At 36.8% G+C, this 26,213-nt stretch overlaps 1 protein-coding gene across 1 annotated transcript; it reads right to left on the reverse strand.

Moving 5' to 3' along the window:
* Positions 1–1,211: 1,211 nt before the first annotated feature.
* Positions 1,212–26,012, reverse strand: tbl3 (transducin beta like 3). Its single transcript, XM_082145666.1, has 23 exons — positions 25,848–26,012; positions 25,672–25,723; positions 25,281–25,376; positions 23,339–23,386; positions 23,112–23,253; positions 22,029–22,113; positions 21,713–21,883; positions 21,552–21,627; positions 21,326–21,422; positions 19,236–19,447; positions 19,014–19,155; positions 15,593–15,651; positions 15,373–15,479; positions 13,844–13,979; positions 13,288–13,518; positions 11,615–11,685; positions 11,284–11,440; positions 7,713–7,771; positions 6,682–6,785; positions 4,769–4,840; positions 4,517–4,675; positions 4,323–4,416; positions 1,212–1,776 (listed from the first exon to the last, which is right to left on the reverse strand). Exons 1-23 carry the CDS (start codon positions 25,877–25,879, stop codon positions 1,425–1,427), a joined length of 2,754 nt encoding a protein of 917 aa, XP_082001792.1. The 5' UTR covers positions 25,880–26,012; the 3' UTR covers positions 1,212–1,424.
* Between the last annotated feature and the right edge of the window lie 201 nt (positions 26,013–26,213).

A 26,213-nucleotide genomic window follows, 5' to 3' on the forward strand; every position in this document is an offset into this window, starting at 1 on the left:
CGAGCTTTTCAAGGTCTTCAGAAACACTAGAAACGTCCATGCAAACTGTCGGAGCAAGTTGGAGCTCAACTCCTCAGGAGCAGAATTGGACACCCTTGACGTTAACTAAGGAGCTGGCTTCAGTTTTTTGCATGCATATTTAAATAACCAAAGTAAATAACCTAGACATAAAAAAAAAAAAAAACGGAAACCTGATTAGACGACAGTCAGAGAGCTGTACAGTGTTTGTAATCTGGCACAATGAAATAAAAGTGACGGATGAGAAGCTAAATCTGGGTAAATCTGGGTATTTTTTTGCGTAACCAGGTGTGACTGAAACAAGCAAAACGTTTTATTTGTTTCTGGCATCCTGTAGCTGTGTTTCACAGTGAAATGTCATTGGTCCAAAATCCTGATCTGCACAATGGGACAGCATTTTCTGAGTCGCTGCGTTCTCTCAGAGAGAACAGACAAATTACTTGCCTGTGTAAACTCAGACATAGTTGGGGTTAAGACCACTGATCTATATAATGACATTATTATGTAGAATGCAAACATCAAGATCAACTCAAGAGAGAACAAGTGTAGTTGGTATTCGGTAAAGAAGGAAAGAGTATTGCATACAAGCTGCATCCTTGCCAAGCTGTGCGTCACACATGCGCACTGTGTATCCAACACTTGCAGCAATCTGGGATGCCCAACATTCAATACTGTTAAGCAGTGCACACACACCTCACTGTTTGCACAAGATATTGAACGTTTCAGGAAAACCGATGCGGGAACAAGCCTCGGTATCACGGTATCAAGGACTCAATACACACTATTACAGCAAGAGCATGAAGGGTCAAGTTTGTTTTTGGAAATGGTTGTTTGAACAGTGCTAGAAGTTAAGTGATACTTTGAGAGTGAGATATTTAAGGAATGTTCTGTGATAAATACAAGTTCTGTGGAACGTGACATTGTCCATTACCACAGAAAACACAAAAATAAAGTACAATGTTAAAAGTTTCAATGGGTTTCAAAAAAGTAGAATCCTCATATTTGTTAAATAACTTTTTGGTAAATTATTTTGAATTTGATATGTAAAATTGGCTAAATCATCCTATTAGTAGTTTTAATTTAAACATTTATTGCTATTCTTAAATGTTGCTCATTGACTTCTCAAAAAAAAAAAAGAAAGTTTAATTCGATTGACAGACCTCAACTTAATTCCAACAGAGAGGGTAATAAAATTAATTTTTCTTTTCCAAGAGATATGACCATTATTTATTTGAAAGATGACAAAAATACATAAAAAAGTGGTGTGCTGATAAAAACAGGAAGCCCGTGTTTATAATCAACAATGTGTGGATGAATCAGAATATTCAGAAAGACCAGAAATGGTCCATCAATTCAATATACAGTTCTGAATAAAATGGCTCGTGATTGACAGCTGCAGCAGCCAATCATCTTATAGTTGCTGTTTCACAAAGGGCAGAACCTGTAAATTTGTTGGGAAGAGACTTGGTGGAAATTTCCATGACTTCATCTTCATCTTCACTCTCCTCACTGGACACATGACCTTCCTCTGCACCTCCATTCACCCCGTTGTGTTTCTTGAGATTCGCATGAGCACTTTTAGACGTGCTGACACCTTCATCAAGAAGCTCCACTCTGCTTTCTGAATCCTCCAAATCTTCCTCTTCCTCTTCATCTTCCTGCTGAGATGCTTGAGTGTCTGTCATCTCCATTGGTTGCTTGTCTATGATGAATATGGACTGAGGACTAGTGTCCATCTCATCATCGTCCAAGTTCACACTAGAAAAAGAAAAAGAAAAAAATCAGTTCGGTAAGATTTTTTAACTCTTATGCTCACCATGAGTGCATTTGTTTGATCAAAAATACAGTAAAGCCAGAAATATTATTACAATTTAAAATAACTGTTTTCTATTATAATATATTTTTAAAATCTCATTTATTTCTGTGATGCAAAGCTGAATTTTCCGCATCATTACTCCAGTCTTCAGTGTCACATGATCCTTCAGAAATCATTCAGATATGATGATTTGATGCTCAAGAAAAATGTCTGATTATTATCAGTGTTGAAAACTTGTGCTGCTTTTTGTGGAAACCATGATACATTTTGTTTGTTTCAGGGTTCTTTGATGAATAGAAAGGGAGCAGAACTGAGTGGGTGTTTTCAGTTCAATCCCTATTAAACGTACAGTATGGAATTTTTCGCCACTAGGGGTCGCTAACCTATTTACAATAACAAAGGCGTAGTTTGATGACGCAACATTTGCTAAGAATTATGGATCTTGTCGTCAACGTCAAGCCGACCGATCTAATCTATGGATCTAATAATGTTTATGGATGACTGAATACATCAATGCTTTTATCATGACTGTGATATGAAGCAGTTCGGGATTGCTAAGAGACAGCTATCAGCTCCACATGCTACGCGAGTCCCGCATAAGGAATATGGACATTTCATTCTACCGAACTAACGTTACACGCGAGTGCAGAATTACTACTCACAGTCACAGGTCAGTTTATTAGACAAATTAAACTTGTGAGGTAACGCAGCGTTGTTTCACTTGGTCTAACATTACACTATCACACTAAACTGCATTTGAATGTGTTGAAATGTATGTGTTAGTTTGTCTGTATGAGACTAGCAGTAAGCTAGATCAACATTAGAATAACATACAGATCATATTCTGACATTTCATCATGTTGAGCTATATAACATTGATTAGTTTTATGTAAATGTGCTCACCTGTTTAATAAAGTACATGTAGAAGCGGTCGAAGTCTCGGACGTGGAGCTCTCGTTTATATACTGTCTATGGGAGCTCTAGGCATCTCGAAAACACCGCGCTGATATTGATTCTCGTTTTAGTTCTCCTTTTGTATCCAAAGTCTGCTTGCCATGGTCCATAATGTTTGAACGAAACAACAACAGCGTGCAAATAGACATTGCGAACTACCGTCAGTCGCTTTGGTTACTATCAGAGGGCTCTGGTTCATAGCTCTGGTTGCCATGGCAGTACGAGCGGAAACCAGGGACAACGCGGATATGACGCCATTGACGGCGACAAAACGGATATAAAGAAACGGGACGTTTCTCGAATTAAATTACAAATTTCTCCTGGTTTGAAAGTTGTTGGAAACAGTCGGGATAATGTAAGTACACAACTAAAAAATATATATAACATAGATATAGTGATCTTTGCTATTTTTAAAGCAAAAAAGTTACATATTGTGGCTTTAAAAGAGCGACATGCTCATGCAGGGGATTGTGGGATTGTCAGAGAAAGTATTGGCAAATTTGGTCTAAAAGTTGAGATATGCTTTGAGAGGAAAAAATGCAAATGTCTGGCAAAAGACAGCAGGCGACAGCAAGGAAAAACGTGGTAAGATGTTTGACAAGTGAACTTATTAAGAAGTTTAATAAGTGAAAGGAATGTTTAATATTTGTTGAAAGAAAGTCTGGGAGAATGGTGTTTAAACCCACTTCCTGGAAGATTTGAATTGAGCAGTGACTCATGTCAGACACTCAGTTCTACAGAACTGTATTCAGATCACCAAGGAAATCAACAAATGTTTCATTGTTTGCAGTAAACTTCACTATGATGATGTCTATTTTGAAAAAACGATTGCCTATTTAGATCTACAGAAGTGCTTTCTATTGAGCTTGGTTTTTCTAAAAATGAGATTGGCTCTTGCTCAGGCAAATCTTGGTGACTGCTCAAGTGTTGGAAGATGTTTGCGAGGTTGTTGCTTACTGGTTTGAATCAGGGAGAATCTAGACAAGTCCCTGTTTTCGGGAGCATTTAAAAAGGAAAAAAAAGAAAAAAGCAAATCTGTTTGCTTAGAAAAGTAAAAGTAAGAGAACAGTTATTTTCGGATATTTTCTGAATTTTGATAATTCATACCCATGACACAAACATACAGGACTAGTTTTGCACCAAAGATTAATACCAATATTTAGGGGTCATGAACTGCATTTTTTTTATTCTATATAAATATTTTATGTTCTATGAGGTCCATAGGATTTTTTTTTATCAAAAACCATTGTAATTTAGAACAGGCAATTTTCTATCCTGTTTTTGATAGACAATGGAGCTTGGTTTAAAATATAAGCTTATTTTTGGACTAACAAGGAAGTTTTGAGTTCTGAAACTTGCAGGATATTTATAGTTACAATGCCTCTTGTATGTCAAAAGATCAAGGAAATTTTGATTTCTCAATTCATAACCTCATTGACCTTGACTATGAGCAATACACTAAATCTTCCCTAAGCAAACACTACTAATAATTTAATGAATGCACAACCAGGAAGTTCAGGGAACTTTTTTTTACCTCTCTTTACCACCTGTGATGCGCATTTTCTGCCACATGTAATCCAGAAACATTGAGGCCTGCAGGAGACGGCCAATCCGCTGCATGTGTCTCTCTGCGGGAAACAGGATTCAAATGTATTAATGGAAAGGTCAGAAAGCACTTTACCACAGAAACAGCACGTCCTCGTGTGTGGGTTGGTTTGGATAAGACACCTGTGTACGGGATGAGGCCCTCCAGGTGAGTACGAGCCCCCTGGTACTGCAGCATCTCCTCTGGGCTCAGGTGTGTGAGCAGCACCTGCAGGATGGCCTGAGCGTCCAGACAGCTGCGTGAGTTTGTGTTCCACACCACACAGTAGCGCAGCACCGACTCTGAACACAACACACACACACACACTCAGGTAAGGCAGTCACGATGAACCCGATGACCTTCGCTAGTGCACTGCACCAACACACGGCGTGTACCTTTTTGATCCTGACGCAGTTTCAGGAGGGTCTTTTCTAGCTCCTGTATCCCATCCTCCTGCTGCCGAATTTCTATGAAAGGTTAAAGAAAATAACATAACATATGATTAATTGTGTGTGTATGTGTGGGGGGGTCTTTTGGTACCTCACGATTCGATTAAAAAATAGATTCTCAATTTTGAATAAAATTTCGATTCAATATATGCAAAGATTTGATTGTACTTTACTATTTTGTGTTACTTATTTGACTAATAGGTCTAGAAGAAAGAAATCTCACTGAATTAAAACTTGAAATTTTAGTTTTTTCTTCCCATTTTAGTCAACCTAATATTATAAAACAAATGGCATTTAAGCTGACTGCGATCATTACTCGCACGACTGACAGTCTTCTGTAATAAAGCAAGTTAGCCCTGAGACAAACAGAAAAACTTCATTCCTTGATACAAAAAAAAAAAAACTTTTGCAAATATAAAACTGTTAAATAAAATGAAAATAAATAAACAATAAAACAAATACAATATAAAAAAATATATATAAAATTAAATAAACTAAGCTTCTCAGGTACAGTAGCCTAGGTTTATTTAACATGTCTTAAGAAATACTAGAGATATTGAATAATCAAATGTATAAATAAAACACTGTATAGTCTTCTCTGTTTATAATATATATATAAATAAAATCAAGCATTATAGAAGCGTGTGTGTGTGTGTGTGTATATATATATAACTCAAGCATTATAGGAGAAAACTTAAGAGTTGTTATCTTGACAAAAGGAGATTGCAAAAAGTATTTAATAAAAGGGGGCAAATAATTGTTCCCAACGTGTTTTGGAGAAAAACATTTATTTCATAATGTGATTTCCATCCCACTTTAAAAAAATGTACTTCAATGAAAGGTTAGATTTTTGCATTAAAAAAAAATCAAAAAAATCAAAAGGATAAACAATGCAGATTTATTTTTTACAGCCATCTTTGATCATATTTACCAAGGGGGCAAATAATTCTGACCAGCACTGTATATATAGCCTAAATATAAAACTGATGCATCAAATAAATAAATAAATAAAAAGAATAAATAAATAAATAACTATAAAAAGTGTACTGTTAAGTAAGTTGTGCATTAATTCAGTAAACAAACTCATATTAGTCAAATCTAAACAATCCATTGTCATGAAATGTACATTTCTAGTATAAATTTCTTCTAATCTTCAAAATCTTTCTTCTTTAAACAGGATAAAAACTTGCAGCTGGATAAATAAAAGCCGGTTCATATGCACAGCGTCATTCACCTTGAAATCATGAGATTCGAGTCACGTCTTTTGATTTGTGGTTTGTGAACATTTGCTGGCAAAGGAAAGTGGCATTTAGAGGTTTCTGCCAACGAACCGGTATTTCTGAACGGGCTGAGGCTGGGGTTTAGTGGGTTTGAACCGAAAGTATTTGATGAACTTTTTTTTTCTTTGATGAATAGAAAATTATAAATAGTCAGATCTGCATTTATTATGCAAATATAAATCTTACATAATAGTGACATAATATGGATTTGCCATTTCTTAGGTTTGACCAGTTCAGCAAAAGAGCAACGCTGGAATTTCTTAAGGATGTGTTGTTGAATAAAAGACAATGAGTAATAATACACCAAGCATCATCTTACACAATCATAAACCCATCATCAGAAATTAGCCAGTGTTTGATTTACAACATTCAGGAACTAAAGCTCGTTCACTTTTTCCAAATAAACCCAGGACAATGAAGTTTTAAAATGGAAGCGGTGGAGCGTCTCAGATTCCAGGTCACGGAGTATAAAATGCGGATCTACCAGATTGTATTCCTAACAATCAGTGGGGCCATTTCAAATAAATGCTTTTGGAAAGTAAAGGTTGGCTCAATGCAGGGAAATAAAAGAGAAAGTACCTCTGATGACACGTAAGGCAGTGTGCGGCTGATCCAGCGAGATAGCGATACCCAGAGCCTTCAGGTACTTCTTCTCATGAAGTAAATTTGACAGTTCCTGCTGCCTGCGAAGATGCCACACAATCTATAAGCACTCAAAAGGATAGTTTGTTTTGGATTGACAGACAATAATAAGAAGCAATAAGTTCCTATGTAAAAATGTCCAAAAATCATTTACTCTCTCTCATGTCGTTCCAAACCCATAAGCCTTTCATTTATCTCCCAAGCACAAAGATATTTTAGTGAAACATTAGATGTTTCTTCATTGAAGGTCCATCCAAGCAAAATTCTGATGTTTTAAAAAAAAAGAGATCATAAAAATGAATCGAGTGGTTTCATCCACTTAAGATTTTGCTCTCGTGCCAAGAAAACAAGTTTGATCTTCCGCTGACCATATTTGATCTGTTCTATACGTTCGCTGATCAATGTTTACATGTGAATAAAATCCTACATTAAATCTGTTTTGCATTAAACTGCTTGATTCATATGGATTACTTTTGCTATGTCTTTATGAACTGTCAAAGTTTTGGTGGAATGTAGAGAATAAAGAGAGAGAGATAAATCTAGATAATAGAGAGATAAATCTCTTCTTTTTGAACATCTTCATCTGTGTTTCGAAGATAAATGGAGATCATGCTGGTTTGGAACGACATGAGGGCGAGCAAATGACAGAATTTTCATTTTTGGATGGATGGACTAACACTTTCATATTAGAAAAAACACTAATAATTCAAATGAGCATATCAGAATTGAATCAGTGCTAATGTTTATGTATAAGCTGTCATGTGTAAAGAATGGACCAGCATGGATTGATACAGATCAGGTAAACCTATAAAAGCGCTTTAAGGGTTTAAGAAACAATGTTATGTGTCAACAACAGGATTGGTTTGGCAAGTGATAAATGTTATGACATTTCTCCTTGTCAATCTTTCATCAGGTATCTATCTGCCTGACTGACATTTGTTTGAGACATTAAGCAGGCAGTGACTTACTTGAGGACTTGCTCTTCTTGTTTGGCCTGCTCCTCCGCCAGCTCCACTTTAGTAACATCCTAACCAGAAAAGAAAAAACTGTATCAATACTGGTCAGTACGCATAGACAATTTAAACAAATACACAGAAACCATGACAGCTGGTATTAACATATAGAAGTGTTTTGGCTGGAATGCAAATTATTATTACATCAGAGTTTTTAGGAGCATGACAGTATAGATGAGCATCCAGTTTCACATAGATAGAGCAGCTTGCTAATTATTAGGATTATAAGGAATTATAGTTTTGTCCACATAATGTGTGTTACATAAGAATGGTGTAATAATCCTCCAGTTTGTGATCCTCCAGAGCACTCGTGACTCATTAAACAATTAAAATTCACATTTGTCGTCGTCCTCAGGAATTGTGTTGTCAAAAATATTATGTATCGACACTGATTTTTTGTAGTATTTATACACCGATACAAGCTGCGCGTTCTCGCTGTCTCTTCTCTCTAATGGCGAAGTGACACACACCGCCTCCTCTCACTCACTCGTCTCATTCGCTCCATGTGGAATAGTGCTTGTATTGTGCATGATTTTAATCATTGCCGTAGGTTTCACGCTCTCACCAAAAGCACATGCACCACTGATCTATATAAGTGTCGCGCACATAAAGCCGCCTCTCAAACAGCTCGCGAGAACCAAAGTGGCTTCTTTTTCATGGCTTATTCCAGTCAAATACATACAAAATGATGTCAAAATGCCCATCTTGCCAAGTGTTTAGGTAAACATCGTTGAGAGAAAACGCATGTTGTGTAACAGTGCATACGCTCTTAAAGTGACAGCAGCCTAATAAACCTTATGCTGTCTGTCATGATCCTCAAAGAACAGAAGACAGAGAAAAATTACTCTCTGCTCGACTGAATAACTTTTGTAACTTTAAAGGGATACTTCACCGTTTTTTCATATTAAAGGGGGGGTATAATGCCCTTTTCACAAGATGTAAAATATATCTATGATGTCCCCAGAGTGTGTGTGTGAAGTTTTAGCGCAAAATACCCCACAGATATTTTTATATAGCAAGTTAAAGTTGTTACTTTTTGAGGGTTTGCAAAAACGCACCGTTTTGTGCCTGGACCTTTAAATGCAAATGAGCTGCTGCAGAGGGCGGGGTTTCAAGAGCTCTGTGTGTTAGCAGCTGCTGTTACCTCACGCAGACACACTGAAATGACAGAAACTGTTCTGCCTTTAATGTTAAACGGAGTCAGATAAGGATGGAGAGACTCAAGAAGAAGTGACAACATGTAGAATGCAACAGGACGTCTCTGAATGGTTAGTTGATGAATTTATGTTGCTGATGTGGAGTTAACTATCTTCAATTAGGATATTCTGTCATGATAAATCTATAAATTGCTCATATATGAACTGTTGTGAGATGCACACAGAGTGACTTTCTATTGCATGTGAAAAGATGGATGCTAAAGTTTGAGCTGACTCACAAATGTACTCTTATACAACAACTTTTCCTCTTCTCAACATGGACTGCGTGTTCCCGGGGGCGGGGTTTATGTAAATTCTAGGGTTAGTGATGTCACTAACCCGAGAGGAATGTTGTGTAGTCCCAACCAGCCGTTTGTTGTAGTCCTTTTCTTTAAAAGAAAATATCTCCCTTTGCTTTGAACTTTGAGCATTGTAACTTTGCAGATGTTGTTTATGCTCAAACAGCAACATTACACACTAACTAAAGTTAGAAAAGTGAAATCACACTCAACCACCCCTTTAAACTATGTTATTCCCTTAACTAAGACGAGTTGATACATACCTCTCTCGTCTCAGTGCGTGCACTCAATCGCTCTGGCGCGCGGCGACACTTTGATAGCACTTAGCTTAGCCCAGTTCATTCATTAGGGACCAAACAGAGATGAAGTTAGAAGCGACCAAACACCTCCACGTTTTCCCTATTTAAATACAGTTACACGACCAAGTATGGTGACACAAAATAAAACGTGGAGGTGTTTGGTCGCTTCTAACTTTATCTCTGTTTGGTCCCTAATGAATGAACTGGGCTAAGCTAAGTGCTATCAAAGTGTCGCCGCGCGCCAGAGCGATTGAGTGCACGCACTGAGACGAGAGAGGTATGTATCAACTCGTCTTAGTTAAGGGAATAACATAGTTTAATATGAAAAAACGGTGAAGTATCCTTTTAATTGTAAGCATTAATCTGGATTTAATTTTTACTATGACAGCTATCCACTGCTATTTTACATTTGATTACTTTCATTTCTGTAGTATTTCTTACCTAAATACTACTGATAGACCCACCTGAAAAACTTAAATCTTTATTTTCCTTGTATTCATTTGTGCTGTTGTTTGCAATATGTTTATTTGTTATTATTTTATTACTATTTACATGTCTTTTTTTGCAAATGTAGTTCAACAATTTAAATAAAGCCTCCATGTGGTGTGTGTAAGCTTTTACAACAAAATTACCCAAATTATCAAAATATTATGGGATAATAACAATTTATGTGTACGGCAGTATATATGGCAGTTTCTCACGTGGAATCAAAGGTCATTATTTTTCAAGGTATCGTATCGAAGTTGGAAATTCCAGTATCGTGACAACACTACTCAGGATGACTAGAATCAATGCCCAAACATTAAATCATGTATGTATATGTATTCTGCATGGATATATCACTGTTAATCCACTGCATACTGTAACACACTGATATCTTCAGCTATTAACCTGCTGACCTACTTGGCTACAAAAATATGTGCTTTTATGCAAGTTAATCAGACAATATCCTGTTTCTGATGTAAATGAGTAAATCATAAACGTGGCCTACAATGTGTGTGTGTGTGTGTGTGTGTGTGTGTGTGTTTTATATATATAAAGGCCTACACTACTGTTCAAAAGTTTGGGGTCTGTGAATTTTTTTTAAAGGTTTTTGGAAGAAGGCTCTTATGCTCACTAAGGCTGCATTTATTTGATCAAAGACAATAACTTTAAAAAATAATAAATAAATAAATAAATAAATAAATATATATATATATATATATATATATATATATATTATAACAGGTTTCTATGTGAATGTTTTAAAATGTAATTTATTCCTATGATCAAAGCTGAATTTTTGGCATCATTACTCCAGTCTTCAGTGTCACATGATCCTTCAGAAATCATTCTAATTTGATGATTTGATGCTCAAGAAACATTTCTGATTATTATCAATGTTGAAAACAGCTGTGCTGCTTCATACTTTTGTGGAAACAGTAAGTTTTTTCCAGGTTTCTTTGAACATTTAAATATTTTGAACAGTAATATATGTAACAAAAGAAGATAAATATAAAGGCTAGAGATTATCTGCTTCATCATCATGATTGTGTTGAATAGCCAAACATAATAATCCAGAAACAATGAACTGGAACATATCATCATTCATCATGATCAGTGCCAGTGTAAAACAATGGGCCTTTTCTCTTGATATGGGAAACATCACAAGATGCAGTTCACAATGTCTGATTTCGCATTCGGTTTCATAACCGTGTTTTACCACCCTGCTGAAACTGTCAGGTGGACTGACCTTCCACAGTGTGATGGTGGAGTCGGCTGATCCAGACACCATCAGGTCGTCATTGCTGCTGCCATGCAGAGCCCACACTTTGTCCTGGTGAGCATCGAACGTTTTCACACACTCGTTCGTTTTTATGGTCCACAACTTCACAAGTCCGTCAGATCCACTGAATAATGACAGAGAAATAGAGTTTGGTCACAAAGGCACATGGTTTGGACTTTGAACCACAAGCACAAATAATATTTCTATAACAAATATCCTTATTAAAATGAAAGCGAATGTCTATATAGTTGAAAATAGTGCATGCGTCATAAAATGTAAGAGATAGTAGATAACCTACCTAGACACTAGTTGAGTTCCTCGACTGACAAATATGATCTTTAGCACAGATGCATCATGGCCCTCAAACGTCTGCAGAGATGAAACAGAAATCATTTGAATCTACTTCATAAACTTCTGTTTAAACCGAACATCAGTATGTATGTTTCCATCCACCTATTTGTATGTGAATTTTGGGATATATAAAAAAAACAAAAAAAAACAACACTGAATGTAAAAGCCAAGATGTGCATAAATTCAAAAAAATTCGCAAAAACGAATGTGCGTAATTAAGGCTTTCTAAACACAGTTCCTGATCTACTATGATTCAAAAGGTCATGTTACACTAATAATTTTTTAAACACTTACCAAAATGTATTAATTCTGTCTCTGAAATGACTTTCCTATTCAGATGATGCCCCAAGACTTGCTATTTGGCACCATTGGTACTGTATGTAACACTCATTTTACTATCCAACTGGATAAAAATCAAGCCACATCTTCGATGTTTTTGTTGAATATTTTACTTGGAAAACAATCAAATATAATGGGCTACAAAAGCAGTTTCATGTTTAAATGGTCTGATTTGCCCGTGCAACACTCACCACTGATGCTAGGGTATTGTGGGAGGTTGTCAGAACATTGCTATGCCATATTCTGTTCTCCAGATAAGACTGCAGAGTGCAACAGTCGAATTCAGGAAGTAAATCCCATTCATTTTCTCCATAGGGAAATAGATTTTTAACAGTAACTTATAAACCTATAAAGACAGACTTACTGTGAGCTATGAGGTTGTTAATCGATGGTATATATACAGGTATATAAGGGGTGTAACGATACCCTCTCATGTCACGGTTCGATACATATCACGATACTGAACTCACGATACAATATTATTGTGATACTCCAAGACATATGATAAAAGGTTAACAAAAACATACTGTCATTTGCGATGCTTCATGGGATTGTATTTCTTCGCCTCATTAAAGCCGTTAACATCACCATGAAATCAAAACTGACAATCCTTGTTTTATATTATTTCATCATATATATTTTTTCAATCTATGTGCCCTTTAATCAAGATAACTTCCCATCGTGCAGCGACATCTCTTCTCTGATTCCTCATGAAAATCAAGTCTCTCCCTACAATTGCTCTTGTTCGAGAAGCCGTTTTACTCTAATATACATCACAATATGGAAAAAAGACTATCACAACTTCCATGTCATGTCTTCAAGTACACAGTCTTGTACCTTTGTCTTTTTGCCTGATTTTTATTTAAGTCAAGACCACTCTGTTAGATTAGAGGCAAGACTTTCTTGTCTCAGTCGGCAGAGATAGCGTATGTTTGTTCTCTGGTAAGGCGACTGGTTAGGGTATTACTAGAAAACTGATGTTACATCAGACATAATGTTGAATAGATGGGCACGAAATCACTCACAGACCTTTTCCTGGACCATTTTCATAAATGTCTAAAGACACATCTTTTTCATTTTTGAAACTTGCTACGTTACTGTGTACTGTGCTAGACTAACTGAGACTTGTTACAGCACTTGTATACTGTTGCCCTCTTGTTGGTCTGATTGCTTCTCCTCATTTGTAAGTTGCTTTGGATAAAAGCGTCTGCTAAAGGATTAAATGTAATGTAAATGAAAGGGAGGAATAATGCTTGGATTAAAGCTGGAAGTGTAAGTTACCTTGAGGCAGCAGAAGTCTTGGAGGCTCCAGATCTTGATGGAGCCGTCCGCCGAGGCTGTGGCCAGGACCTGGTCCACAGGAGAGAACTGAACACACCAAATACCTCGACCATGACCTCTGAAGACGCCTAGCAGACTCATGTCAGCCAGGGACCAGAGTTTAGCTGTGCGATCCTGAGAGCCAGAGGCCAGCAGTTTGTCATTGGGAGAGATGGTCACACTGTTCACATCCTTCAGGAATAGGAGACAGAAACAAAATGACAATCATATGTGAAGCATTTTATTTTATTTATATATATATATATATATATTCCAATCTGTTATTTTGAACATAATAATGAAAATGATAAATTATGGTTACACAATAAGAATGTGCATTTTTCTCTTATCTCAACAATGTACAATGGTTTTGACACAATGGACGCACAAGAAATGTCAAAAAAGATGGAAAACCGAGCATGTGCTGTCAAAACATGTTCTCCGCCACGGTTCACCTGACAGCTTTGCTGAACACATTTCTTGAATGAGACTGAACGTGACGAGGGCAAAGGCCCACCTTGTCATGAGCTTTCTCTGTGAGTCTTGCCGTCATCAAGGCCGGTTCACATCCCACGGCTGGCGGAGGGTCAGGCAGTTCCCACACCTTAATAGTGCAATCCTGACTGCCTGACACCAGGAAGACTTTCTTTAACCTGCATACAGGAACAGTGAAACAGGAACAGTGAAACAGGAACAGTGAAACAGGTGCACGAGTTAGAAGAACTAAAAAAAATGTACACTTATTTGCACAGTAGGGATGTCAAAAGTACAGAAATTTAAAAAACGTGACGATACCAGCATTTCCCTCTAGCGTTTTGAGCACTTTGTTTTCACACGCTCAACATTTATGTCTCTGATTGGCCATTGCGTTCACACGCTCAACATTTATGTCTCTGATTGGCCATTGCGTTCACACGCTCAACATTTATGTCTCTGATTGGCCATTGCGCCCACATGCTCAACATTTATGTCTCTGATTGGCCATTGCGTTCACACGCTCAACATTTATGTCTCTGATTGGCCATTGCGTTCACACGCTCAACATTTATGTCTCTGATTGGCCATTGCGTTCACACGCTCAACATTTATGTCTCTGATTGGCCATTGCGCCCACATGCTCAACATATCTAAATATACTGAGCACTTACACAGATACACACGGGAGCATTTGAAAGCAGGCAACGATAGACGCCATCTATCATCGCCTCCCATGTGTCTCTGTGTAAGCGCTCGGTGAAGACATGTTTTTGAAGCGTTGATCATTGTAGCCAATCACAGATATATATGTTGAGCATGTGAACACAATGGCCAATCAGAGGCGTTTAAGAATCCGTTCAACAGTGCTCAAAACGCTAGAGGAAAATGCTGGTGTCGTCACATTTAAAAAATGTTGGTACCTTTGACAACACTATTGCAGTTATTAAGTTCACATAATATAAAGTGACAAATTTATAGAACAGGTATACTGTTATACAATATATAGTTCTGGTTTTTATAGGGATAGTTCACTCAAATTTCTCATCCTGATCTCCTTTTGTATATGGCTTTCTTTCTTTAGATCAACACAAACAAAGCTTTTTAGGAAAATAATCCATCTCTGTGAGTCCATATAATGCAAATGAATGGCTGCCGCTCGGTTGAAGCTTGAAAAACCACACGCAGCTATGGATTATTCTCCTAAAAATCTTCATTTGTGTTTACCTGAAGAAAGAAAGTCATGTACATTCATTTTTGGGTGATCTGATTGGATAGGTCACGTTCTAAGGTGTTACAAAATAGCCAATAAGTGCAGCATTGGCAACCATAAAAGTTCATGAACTATATTAAAATGGGTTATGACCAGGTTTTGCAATTATTTGATTAAAATGCAACAGTGCATGTTATCAGTTTAGCAAAAAAGTGTGTCAATCATTCCAAAAACACACTTTTCAAAGATGTTTCAGGACAGACCTACGATAACGCTGCAGGTGTTTTTGCACACGTCTAGACTTATATTGCTCATAAACACTGCTATGTCCAGTGATATACTGGCGGCTGAGGTCTGACCTGGAGCAGGCGATAGAGCCCACGGCATTGGAGTGTCCGCTCCCCTGAGCCACGCACTGCACGTAGCCGCTCTTCGGATCCATCTTCCACAGCCGCAAGGACTTGTCCTGCGTCAAAGGTTACATAAACCTGTTGTCTTTCCATGTGTGGGTGAAGCTATGCATTCAGATATTTTGAATACCATAATATGCCAGTGAAAAGACAAAGTAAAAGAGGTCACCTTTGCACAGCTGGCAAACATGGAGCCTTTGCGAAACACATCAATAGATAAGATGGTATCTGCAGACAGATAATCAGAGCAGAACATCAGCAGATGACAAGTTAATAGTGCTCCACTCATCGACGAGAATGTCAACAATGTAGATTGATGACTCAAGAGGTGCATGAAGAATACATGTAGAGTGTAATGTTTGAAGCCGGTTGTTTTTACACAATTGACATTTTAAGCAGTTTACAAATCTGGTACGCAGGGCTGCAACTAATGCCGGTTTTGATAATCCATTGACTATTTTTTGAATAACTGAACAACAAAAAAGTACTGTAATTTTTCATTTACAAATCTAATGATGACATAATAGCGTGCACAAACACAGACACACCTTTTAACCACCTATTAACGCTATGCTTATGACTTATAAAAAGCGACCTATTTATACCACATCCTGCTTAAAGTTTTCCTCAAACCAATGAGCAATCAATAACAATAGCTTTCAGTTTGCATCAGGAAATGTTATGTTATATAATGGTTAGTGTTAGTTTCAGGGTGGGGCAACTGATTAGCTGCATTTTTAACTAAATTATTGTTACTAACTTTTTTGTACATACTTCTATGGTATTTATTAATACTATAATAATTAGTAATTCTATATTAGCTTTCATTTGAATGCTTTCCATTTTCACTGTAATTTTTGTTTAAGATTGAGTAATTTTGCTGCGCTTTTGTCGTTTTTACAATAAAAAAAATCGATATAGTTTTAAATAATATTTATTTCATTTTAGTTTTATTATTTTAGTACTTAGACTTGTTTCAGTTAGTTGCCAAGGCAACACTTCTATTTTCATCAAGTTTTTTTGTGTTTTTTATTGGTATCATCTCATATTTATTTTAGCTTTTTGTTTCCCTTACAGGGAACAGTTTTAGTTTAATAACAATAACACTGCTTCCTCTTAAACCTTGTCCAAGAAAATATTTTAGTCTATTTTGTCAGGCTGACATTCAGACTCCCTTGCTCAGTGAATTCTTTGTGTGTGTGTGTGTGTGTGAAATGCTCACACATTTCATTTGCAGATATGAATCTAATGATAACTTGTGCTGTAGGAAACACCACAAACAAGTGCATTAACAGCACACACACACACACACACACACACACACACGAAACTCTGTACTAATGATCTTGTTTTGACTGAATAAAGTTCCATGCAGTTATAGTAATAGAATTGAGATACTATAATTATTAACATTTTAAAATGGTTACATTTTAATATTTCACATTTTAATTTTACAAAAAATATTAGTATTTTTTTCCAGTTTCAGCTATTTTAGTACATCAAGTAAACACTAAATGAAAATGAGAAATGTTACCTTGCCAACTAGCTGATGTAAAATAAAAATAAAAATATTATTTTTTTTTATTTTATTTCAGGTAACAGAAATGTTTTATGGCATTTGTTTTATTTAACCCTGGTTCCCATCATGCATGTTTTTTCTCTGCTCTCAAATGTATTTTCATTACGGCCAGGTGAAATCAGTGACTAATCCTCGCAGACCTAGTAGTGAGGTCATGTGATAGCAATACTAAATGCTTAAAGTGTTCGATGCTTAAAACATAGAGCCTGTCCAAATACCCACTCTTGCGGTCTTTGCACTTGACCACTTGTCTATTTACATGACATATTTCCTGTATTTGACCCATAGACTGTAAAAAATATGGACGTGTGTCCGTGACGTCACTCGTAGGTTTCTGAAGAGCATTTTTTAAGCCTAAAGTGGGCGGAGCCGGCCGTCGCCATCTTGGCAGCGCGTCACTCCCGGATAACAGAAAATTGGCAAAGAGGCGGGACGTGGGAGGAGCTGAGGTGCCCGCTGCTGAAACCACGCCCCCTAGCTTGACGTGATCAAGTTAGCTCAGGCTAAGGATCGCTGACTTGATGTAAAACCAATAGTTAAAGTTCATGTTTTTGCCCTTAGAAATACTATAATAGTTAAAAGTGAGACTTTGTGTGTCGTGATACTGTATTATTCTGCTAGTTAAAAACGTATTAGGCAGTAACTTACAATATTGATCTGAGCGAGCGTGTGTGTGTGTGACAGTGATTCCCCTTCTTTATTCAGTCCATTTTAAATTCTGATTTTGGCCACTTCTCAAATGGTTCAAACCATAGATATTACCTCAGAAGTTCAAGTAAATGCACTAGAAATCCACGTTCATTCAAGGATGTGCATTTATTGCATGGACGGAGAAGGCTCTGACATTTGCAGGATTTCATGACGGTACTTTTTATTTAACACTAAAAAGTTAAATAAGCATATATAGTCAATCTGTTCCATGAGAGCAACGGTACCGCAGAACGTGCGTAGCCTCTATATCTATAGACGTTTTTAAATCTGAAAACTCCAAAAAGCAACAAAGTTGTCAGACATCCACGAGTGCATGTTCACAGAGGAATCAGCGCCGATACTGTTCTCTCGATACTCAATGACGACGGAATCCAACGGCGTGGGCGAAGGTATAATGCGTGTACTAAAAAAAGCACAAACATGGCAGAGATGGCAAAGTTCAGCAGCTGGGATTAGCTGAGGTGACGGCTAACAGACAGCAGCGGCAATCCACCTGTCACTCAAGTGGCCACGCCCTTAATTATGCAGAACTTTAAGGCTTAATATAATTTAAACTAACGAGTTATAAAAATATTCACCCCCCTCAGAGTTGCCATGAAGGGAAAAATTAGCTATATAGACCAAAACCAATTTTTGTTCCAGGCTGTAAACATATTTTTCTCTGCTGTAAAGTTGGGCATTGACTCCCTTTTGGAGCCTGTCGATGAACTGCAGTTTAATTCACTTCCGTGTCGATTCGGCCCAAGTGTTCAAGTAGGCTTGAAGACTGCAAGTGTGTGCAGAACATTTGATTACCCGATGGGACACACTTATAGTGTTGCAAAAATGCATGCGTTTACAGAGCTTTATTTTGATCTTCAATACTTTGCATTTTAAAATAAACTTCTAGATGTCTGATCAGTAGTCGCTATGTAACAAAAGACGCTATTTAAAAATTGTGGTGCTTCCAATTAAGTTATAAAAAGCAGTTGCAAATGTTGTACAAAGCACTCATAACCTACTCATCTTTGAACAGATCAAATGTGCAACACTATGTTTTACAACCAAATTATATTTAATAGGCTATCTAATTCATTTAACTTACAGTGGAATGTCTTCCTCCACGTGAGTCTCCGAACGTGATACGCTTAGCTTCCCGAAGCGATATTTGAGATAGTGTGTGTTTAGTGTCGCGTGCACACACTCTCAAGTGGCCAAGATTGCAAATGTGGGTATTTGGAAAGGCCAGAAGTGTTTTGAATGAAAGCACAAGAGTGTGTAGTGTATCCAGAGTGCTGCTGCCCTCTAGTGGCTCACTGACCTGTGTGTCCGTACAGAATCTGACAGCTGTTAGTGGCCAAATCAAACACCTTCAGCTGAGAACTGTTAGTGGCCACTACGATGTGCGTGTCGTCCTTCCCCAGGAACTTCACATCCAAGATATCATCATTGTAGCCCACGAACTTCAAAAGAAGAGATAAACAAGCCGAATGATTCACCATTCCAGATGCAGGGGTGACGCAAGGTGAGCTGTGAGGCTTACCTGCTGCTGCACGGTGAGCGTGGGCATCTCATAGATGAGGATGTTGTGCTCTGCGGTGACTGTGGCCAGCCTGTTGGACTTAGGCATGGGCAGAAGGTGCACCAGACAGCGCGGGTCCAAATCGGCCTCCTCCGTGCTGAGAGCCGGGGCATCAGGCAGAGTCTGTGTGAACACACAGCGCGCTGAGCTGGAGTCCCACACTCGAAGAACACCTGCGGAGAACATCACAATTACTCAGAGCCGCGTGCAAGGACTCAACATTTGCATTGCACAGGAGCGCCACACAGCACCAAAATCATTCCTTTTTTTTAATGCATGCAATTTGAAAAAGCCTACAAATAAGCAAAATGTGTATCTTTAAACAACAACGTTTTCTCATTCATCTTGTATTTTAAAGGGTTTGCATGCATCTTTGTATCTCTATTAGATGCAACAAAGCAGATTAAAGTGTAAGTTTGCCAATTTTCAACCCGATCTGTATTGTTACAATGTTGGTAGTACATGACAATTAACGGTTTACTCTTCTGGACAGCAACATGCCCATACATTATATCAGTTTTCATAAAGAGAACAGACTTTTTTTGTTTTCTCTAGTCAGGCAGCACCAAATTTTTTTTAATTGAAAGTTTTCCTGTAAGCTCATTTTGCCAGTGATGAAGTTCCCTTTTGAAATGATGTCTCAGTGTGTCTGTGTCATGAAGCTCAGCCATTGGCTAATCCAGTTTTAATCATTTTTGATTTTTTGGATTAAGAAAAAAAAACAATATGTACGTTTTTAAACTACATGTCGCCATTAAAATTAAAATCAATCTTTTTAATTGCTACAAGTGAATTTAGGCATCACAACATTATAATGCAAAGTATAAAAATGAATATTAATTTTGAGATTGGCTAAAGATTACATTTAACAATGATAATTTAATGATACAGTTAAATGAACATTAGATGACAGCAAAGTTCTAACTTTAAAAATATATTAAATGAGCATGAACAATTAAACAATATTAATGGACATAAATGTAAAAAAGTTTGTGCAAAAGTGCTGCATTGTGTCAACTAAAACTAAAATGAAAAATCATTTTTGATAACGGAATTATATAAATATATATATATAAAATATAAATATTAATCAATAACAAAGTAAAAAAATAAATAATAATAACTTTGACATTCTTTAACAAACAAACAAAAATTTAATAAGTTTAAGTACCAAACTTACTAAAACAAATGTATAATAAACTAAAACAAATATATGAAATAAATATATAAAAAGCACACAACAAAATGACTAAAATATAAAAATAATAGCTAATTAATACTATATAAATACTACTAATAGTATATAAATAATACTAGAATAACACTGATACTAGTTAGTGTGTAGTTGCACACCAGGGTAGGGTTGCACCAGCCATTCTTTCTTACGCAAGTCCACACTAGAGGCTGAGTAACTACTAGCCAGTTTGTAACTAACTCTGTACTTTATTCCGTTGCACCATTTGTTCTTAAGGCAGAATGTAGCTAGTGGGTCGTAAGCTCTCCGTAAAGTAACGCGTAGTCACATAATATGACGTTTAACCTCAATTATCCAATAGCAGCCTTCAAATACGTGAGCAGAAGTTGTGTTGAAATGCTGTGAATTTCAGTTTATCCTTCATTCTAACTTCTTTTGCCTCTCGTTACTAACGGGAGCCGCTAACAAAGTAATATTTTCACACAATGTTCTGAAAGTGTAAATGTCAGCATTATCATATACAATATGTCTAAAGAATTGAAGTCTGTCGGGTAAAAGAAGAGATTATTGATGCAGTTCAGTCTGTCTACTATTTTATTCCAACCGTTACTCCTGATCAGAGGCTTCCATAAATATTTAGTTCATACGAAGAGTTACGCTTCAACTAAGTTTAATGAAGCAACGCAAAAATATTGAGCAGTGAGTAAGTTGGAATTTAGTGTCCATTTACGTCAAAACTCGGCTAAGTTGTTACGTACGCTCAGCTGGTGCAACCGGCCCCTGGTCAGTACTGCTTTTATGGATTTTCATCCATTATAAATTAAACAGTTTTGAGATTTGAACGAGTAGAGTTTACCTTTACTGCCAGCCGTGACAAAGTGTAACTCTTCATTCTTCACACCCATCTGGGAGTAATCGCTCGTCCCAGGGAGAAGAACAACACCTTCCACAGCCTGAACATCCACAAATAAGAGAAATCCATGTAAAACAACAAGGCCGTATTTCCAGAGTATCCTTGCTTATTTACAAAGACAATATTTGAGCTGCTATAATGCTAAAATGGGACACAGTCACATCCTGACCTCATAGACAGGGACTGTCCTCTTCACCGCCTTCTCCGTCAGGTCCCACACCGAACAGATTTTGTCTCGGCCAGAACTAAAAATGGAGACTTTATTAAAACTGGACTATTATGGAGGACAATGCTTGATGAGATTCCCAAGAAATGTGACGGTTCATTTACCTGACGAGTGTTTGGCCGTCAGGAGAGAAGGCCAGCGATGTGACGGCACTGTAGTGGCTCTCCAAAACACATACGCACTTGCTGCTCCGCAGATCCCAGATCCGGATCCCACAGTTCGCAGAGGAAGAGAAGAGCTGCAGCCGGCTGATGTCTGGATGAAACTCAACCAAACTGAGAGAGAGAGGCGGTACAGCTTTCAGACATGGCATAACAACCAGCTGTGCCAGTATTACATCATTACAGAAAGGAAGGAATTATAAAGGATAAATGAGAGATGATTTCGAAATGTTGGAAGCTGAGTTTCTTCAGTGCTTACTGTACGACACCGGACGATCCCTTCAGATTGTGTGTGCAGTACTGCTTCACAACATCCCACAGCTTGATGGTGCCGTCACAACCTCCTACAAACACAACAACTAATATTCATAACCCTTGTGAAAAAGAGGCACCCTTAACTTTATTCGATGTGCACTTGGAGTGTGTATTTTGGCAGATTATATAACATTAATGAAATATAAAGGCCAGACACTTTCATGACTGTTTCTTAACACACTTACGTAAACTTCAAAAAAGTGCACTTTGTAGTAATGTACAATTAAACGTTTAATGCTGAAATACATTTGAAAATCAATGTTTTTATAATAATCTTTTGCTGTGCTTTAAAGAAGTGCACTTATTATGATTTGTTGACTAAAATAATACAGCACAGATCACTTGATTATTATTTTACCTGTAGGTTAAACTGTAGGTATTCAATATTACATTTAAAATACTTTTTGTGTTTAATATACTCTGTTTGACGCCAACCATCAGCGTTTTGTCGATAGAAATGGGTTAATCACTACTGTAAAGCGACGTGACTGGCTGATGCTTTCCGAGCACACTGGCAGACACGACTAATCGATAAGCAAATTTGTTGTTTATCGACAATAATGCATTTTATTGATTAGTATTTGCAGCCCTATATGTAATATGCATGCAATTAATTGTCTGAAAAACATTGCATTCTGTTCACACTTATGTTTATTCTTTTATAATATATTATTATAGTACTACTATGTAATAATATAGATGTATTATCTTTTTAAAAGCATGCTAAAGTGATATTTTTCTCAAGAGGATTGCTAAGTAGTTAAAAAAAACAAGATTACAATTGAAAATATCTTAATATGACATTTTGCCCTATTATGAAGGTATACAGTTGTGCTCAAAAGTTTACACACCCCTTGCAGTATCTGTGAAAATATGAATAATTTTTGCACGATTAATCGCAATTACTATGAAATTGAGCTTAAACCATTTGAGAGGGGATTAACCTCTCAGGACAAACAAGGGACTCAAGAACAAACTGGCGCAAATAGTGCTACTCGTTGCATCAAACATCTGGCTTATGTCTGACCTGTCGCCAGCAGGGTGGAGGTGCAGTCAAAGGTCATGCTGGCCACAGGCACATTGTGGATGGCCCTCCACGACCGAGTGCACTTGTCCTGCTTCCAGTCCCACTGCTTCAAGAGCAAAGCCCTGCTGGCGGTCACCAGCATCTGCAGAGAAACAACAGCCACCGGCTCAGTCTCAGACATCCTGAAACACCAGCCAGTCCAATGCCAGATCACTGAGACAGCTCACCTCATCATCAGGGCTGAGAGAGAACGAGGTGATGTCCTCTTGATCATCCTGCTCCGAGAAAGCAAAAAGTGAGAAAAACAGGCCGTCATTTTTCAGACATGGTGCTTCTTCAATTTTGGCCACTTTTATATATTTTTTTTCTCCCCTTTTTGTTATTTGAAGTTCACATTAAAGTTTATTTCCATCCCTTCATCATATTGCTATTTTAAGATGCATTTATTATAAATGATTTATCCGTGCGCATCATTCTTTTTGTTTTAAATTCATGTGTTAATAAATGTGTTTTGTGTTAAATGTGTCATGTGTTTAAATTCAATCTTTAATCAAAATAACTTCCCCTCGCACTTGCAGCTCGTCTCTTCTCTTCTCTGATGACGTTTTTACTATCAACCTGTCACTCACATGAGATCCACCAATAGCAAAACACAACCATCCAATCAATTCCCCATGGAAAACATCAAGTCCCGCTACAGCTGCACGATTAATCGCTGAAAGATTGCGATCTCGACACCCATGTGATCTTACTCCTAAATGACAACGTGTCTATTAAACTTTTAACAAGTACGATCACAGAGAAAATTCAGATCTGCGTTGGCGCTGCCGCTGATCCAGAGAGAGCAGTTGTCATGTACAGTACAGATATGAAACAGCGTCATCAGTCTTACAATAATTCAAATTATCACAGAAGAATTGGGATAAAAGTTTCAAGTTCGGATATAAACACAGCTTTTGAAATAAAGATTGTATCAATTACATTGTTACACCAGTAGGTGGCGACAAGTGACTGTTAATGAATGTATTTGTCTTTAAATCATTAGTTCAAGAGATTCGTTCAAAAACGCTGATTCATCCAGTAATGAAACTAAGTGAAGTATTTTTGAGTGAGTAATTGAATCATTCATTCAAACCAATTTTTTTAAATAAATTAATTCAATATTTTTAAATAGACTGTTTTGTTTAGTTGATCATTCAGAATCGTGGGAGGATCGCTTTTATCAAATTATCCAGAATCGTTCAGCTCTAAGTCCCAGCCTACATTTTTTCTTGTCCCAGAGGCCGATTCACTCGGATATACGTCACTCAAAACAGGGAAGAAAAGACTATTGCAACTTCGGTTTCATGCCGACTTTAAGGAAAGACACTATACAAGGTAATCATTTTAACTAACAGAGATAATCATCCTTCACCAGTAATTCTCACATTAATACAACAATAATAGTTTTGTATTACAAGCTTTCTGAAATGTTTAAATATGCAGATGATGCATTATATAATTAATTCGGCACTAATTAGCATAATTTTCCAGAACTTTAATCTGAAAATGTTATAAAGCAGGTTCAAAATTCTTGTTTCATTTTGTTGTCAATGTTTTACAATATTATTAGTAATAAAATGTTATAGAAATCAGGCCAATGATATAAGAACAAACCCATCTGTCAAAACCTTCAGAATATAGAGATACACTGTTAAAAAAAAAAAAAAAATTCAGGATTTATCACAATTAAAATCAAATCAATTTATTCACTGGTGTTTAAATAGCATAATATTTTGAGTTTCTGTTGATTAAATCAATCTCTTTCTTTCTTTGTATTAACTTTTTTTTTGTTTCAACTAACTGAAAAATGTATGGCAAGCCGGTTACTTACTTTTTAAGTTAAATCAACAATCATTTTTACAGTGTAGAAATAAAATTGTAAAGTCTGGTGTATGTAAGTTCTACTGATTTAAAGATATGTTTTAGGCAACACACATTAAAAAGAAACAAAGTAAAACAAGCATAAATCATTTCAATGTTGATGTTGAGAAAATGATTTTGGCGATGAATAAAGCATTCTCCTGTGATTGAAGCATGTCCACGGGTTTAGACAAACTAAATGAACTAGATCAAAAGTGCCCAAAGTTGAAGAAACACTCATTTAAAACAAATCTGTAAGACACTGACCTGCTCAATACTATGTATGATTTTCCCTGTATTGATCTGCAAAATGTTGACTCTTGATCCACATGTGCAGAAGATGTGCTGTTCATCACGACTTATCTGGATGGAGAGACAAAACAAGTCAAACGTGCGGGTATAATAGCTGGAGTTAATGTAACTAGTCTAATAATATGATTATTTTAAAAAGTATACACTTTATTTTAAGGTGTCTTCGTTGCACTGTAATTAGACATTTAGGCCTAAGTACTGAATGATATTAAGTAACAACTTATATTTAGTATAGGGTTTGGATTGCGGTTAGTTGCATAATTTATAGTTATTAGTTCCTACAGTAACTACCAAAGACACTGTCAAATAAAGTGTAACTAAAAAAACTACTAAAATATGGACATACCTGCACTTTGCCTCCCTTATAGAACGGCTCTATTTTGCTGGAGACTGCATAACTAAACAAACAAATGAGATGATCATAAACTAGTTGTCAAATAAGTAATCTCAATTTGTCACTGCACATTTCGAGTGAGTCTTTTCCATTGAGAACAGTCAGGACAGACGATAAACTACACTTACTTGGATTTAAACAGCAGCGTGTGTCCAGCCATGACAACAAACGATGTTTGCGACTTCTCGGGAATAATATGGTTCTTGTAAAAAGCATATGTATTTAATTCATGCACCTCTGATTTTTACACGCATGGTGCATGTGTTCATTCCAATGTCGCACGAATATGACGTCAAGATGAAAACGCATGCTACAGTGACCTCTGGTGGCAAACACACGAATGGCAAACAAATACATAAATACATAACAATGATAATATTGATGATGGTAATAATAATGATAACAATAACAATCCCTATAATTCTTTAGAGCATAAGCGATAGTAAAATAATCTTTCAAATGTTCACAAGCGCATTTGTTTAAAATAATTATAC

The sequence above is a fragment of the Leuciscus leuciscus genome (genome assembly GCF_965113295.1).
Source record: "Leuciscus leuciscus genome assembly, chromosome: 1".
Classification (NCBI taxonomy): Eukaryota; Metazoa; Chordata; class Actinopteri; order Cypriniformes; family Leuciscidae; genus Leuciscus; species Leuciscus leuciscus.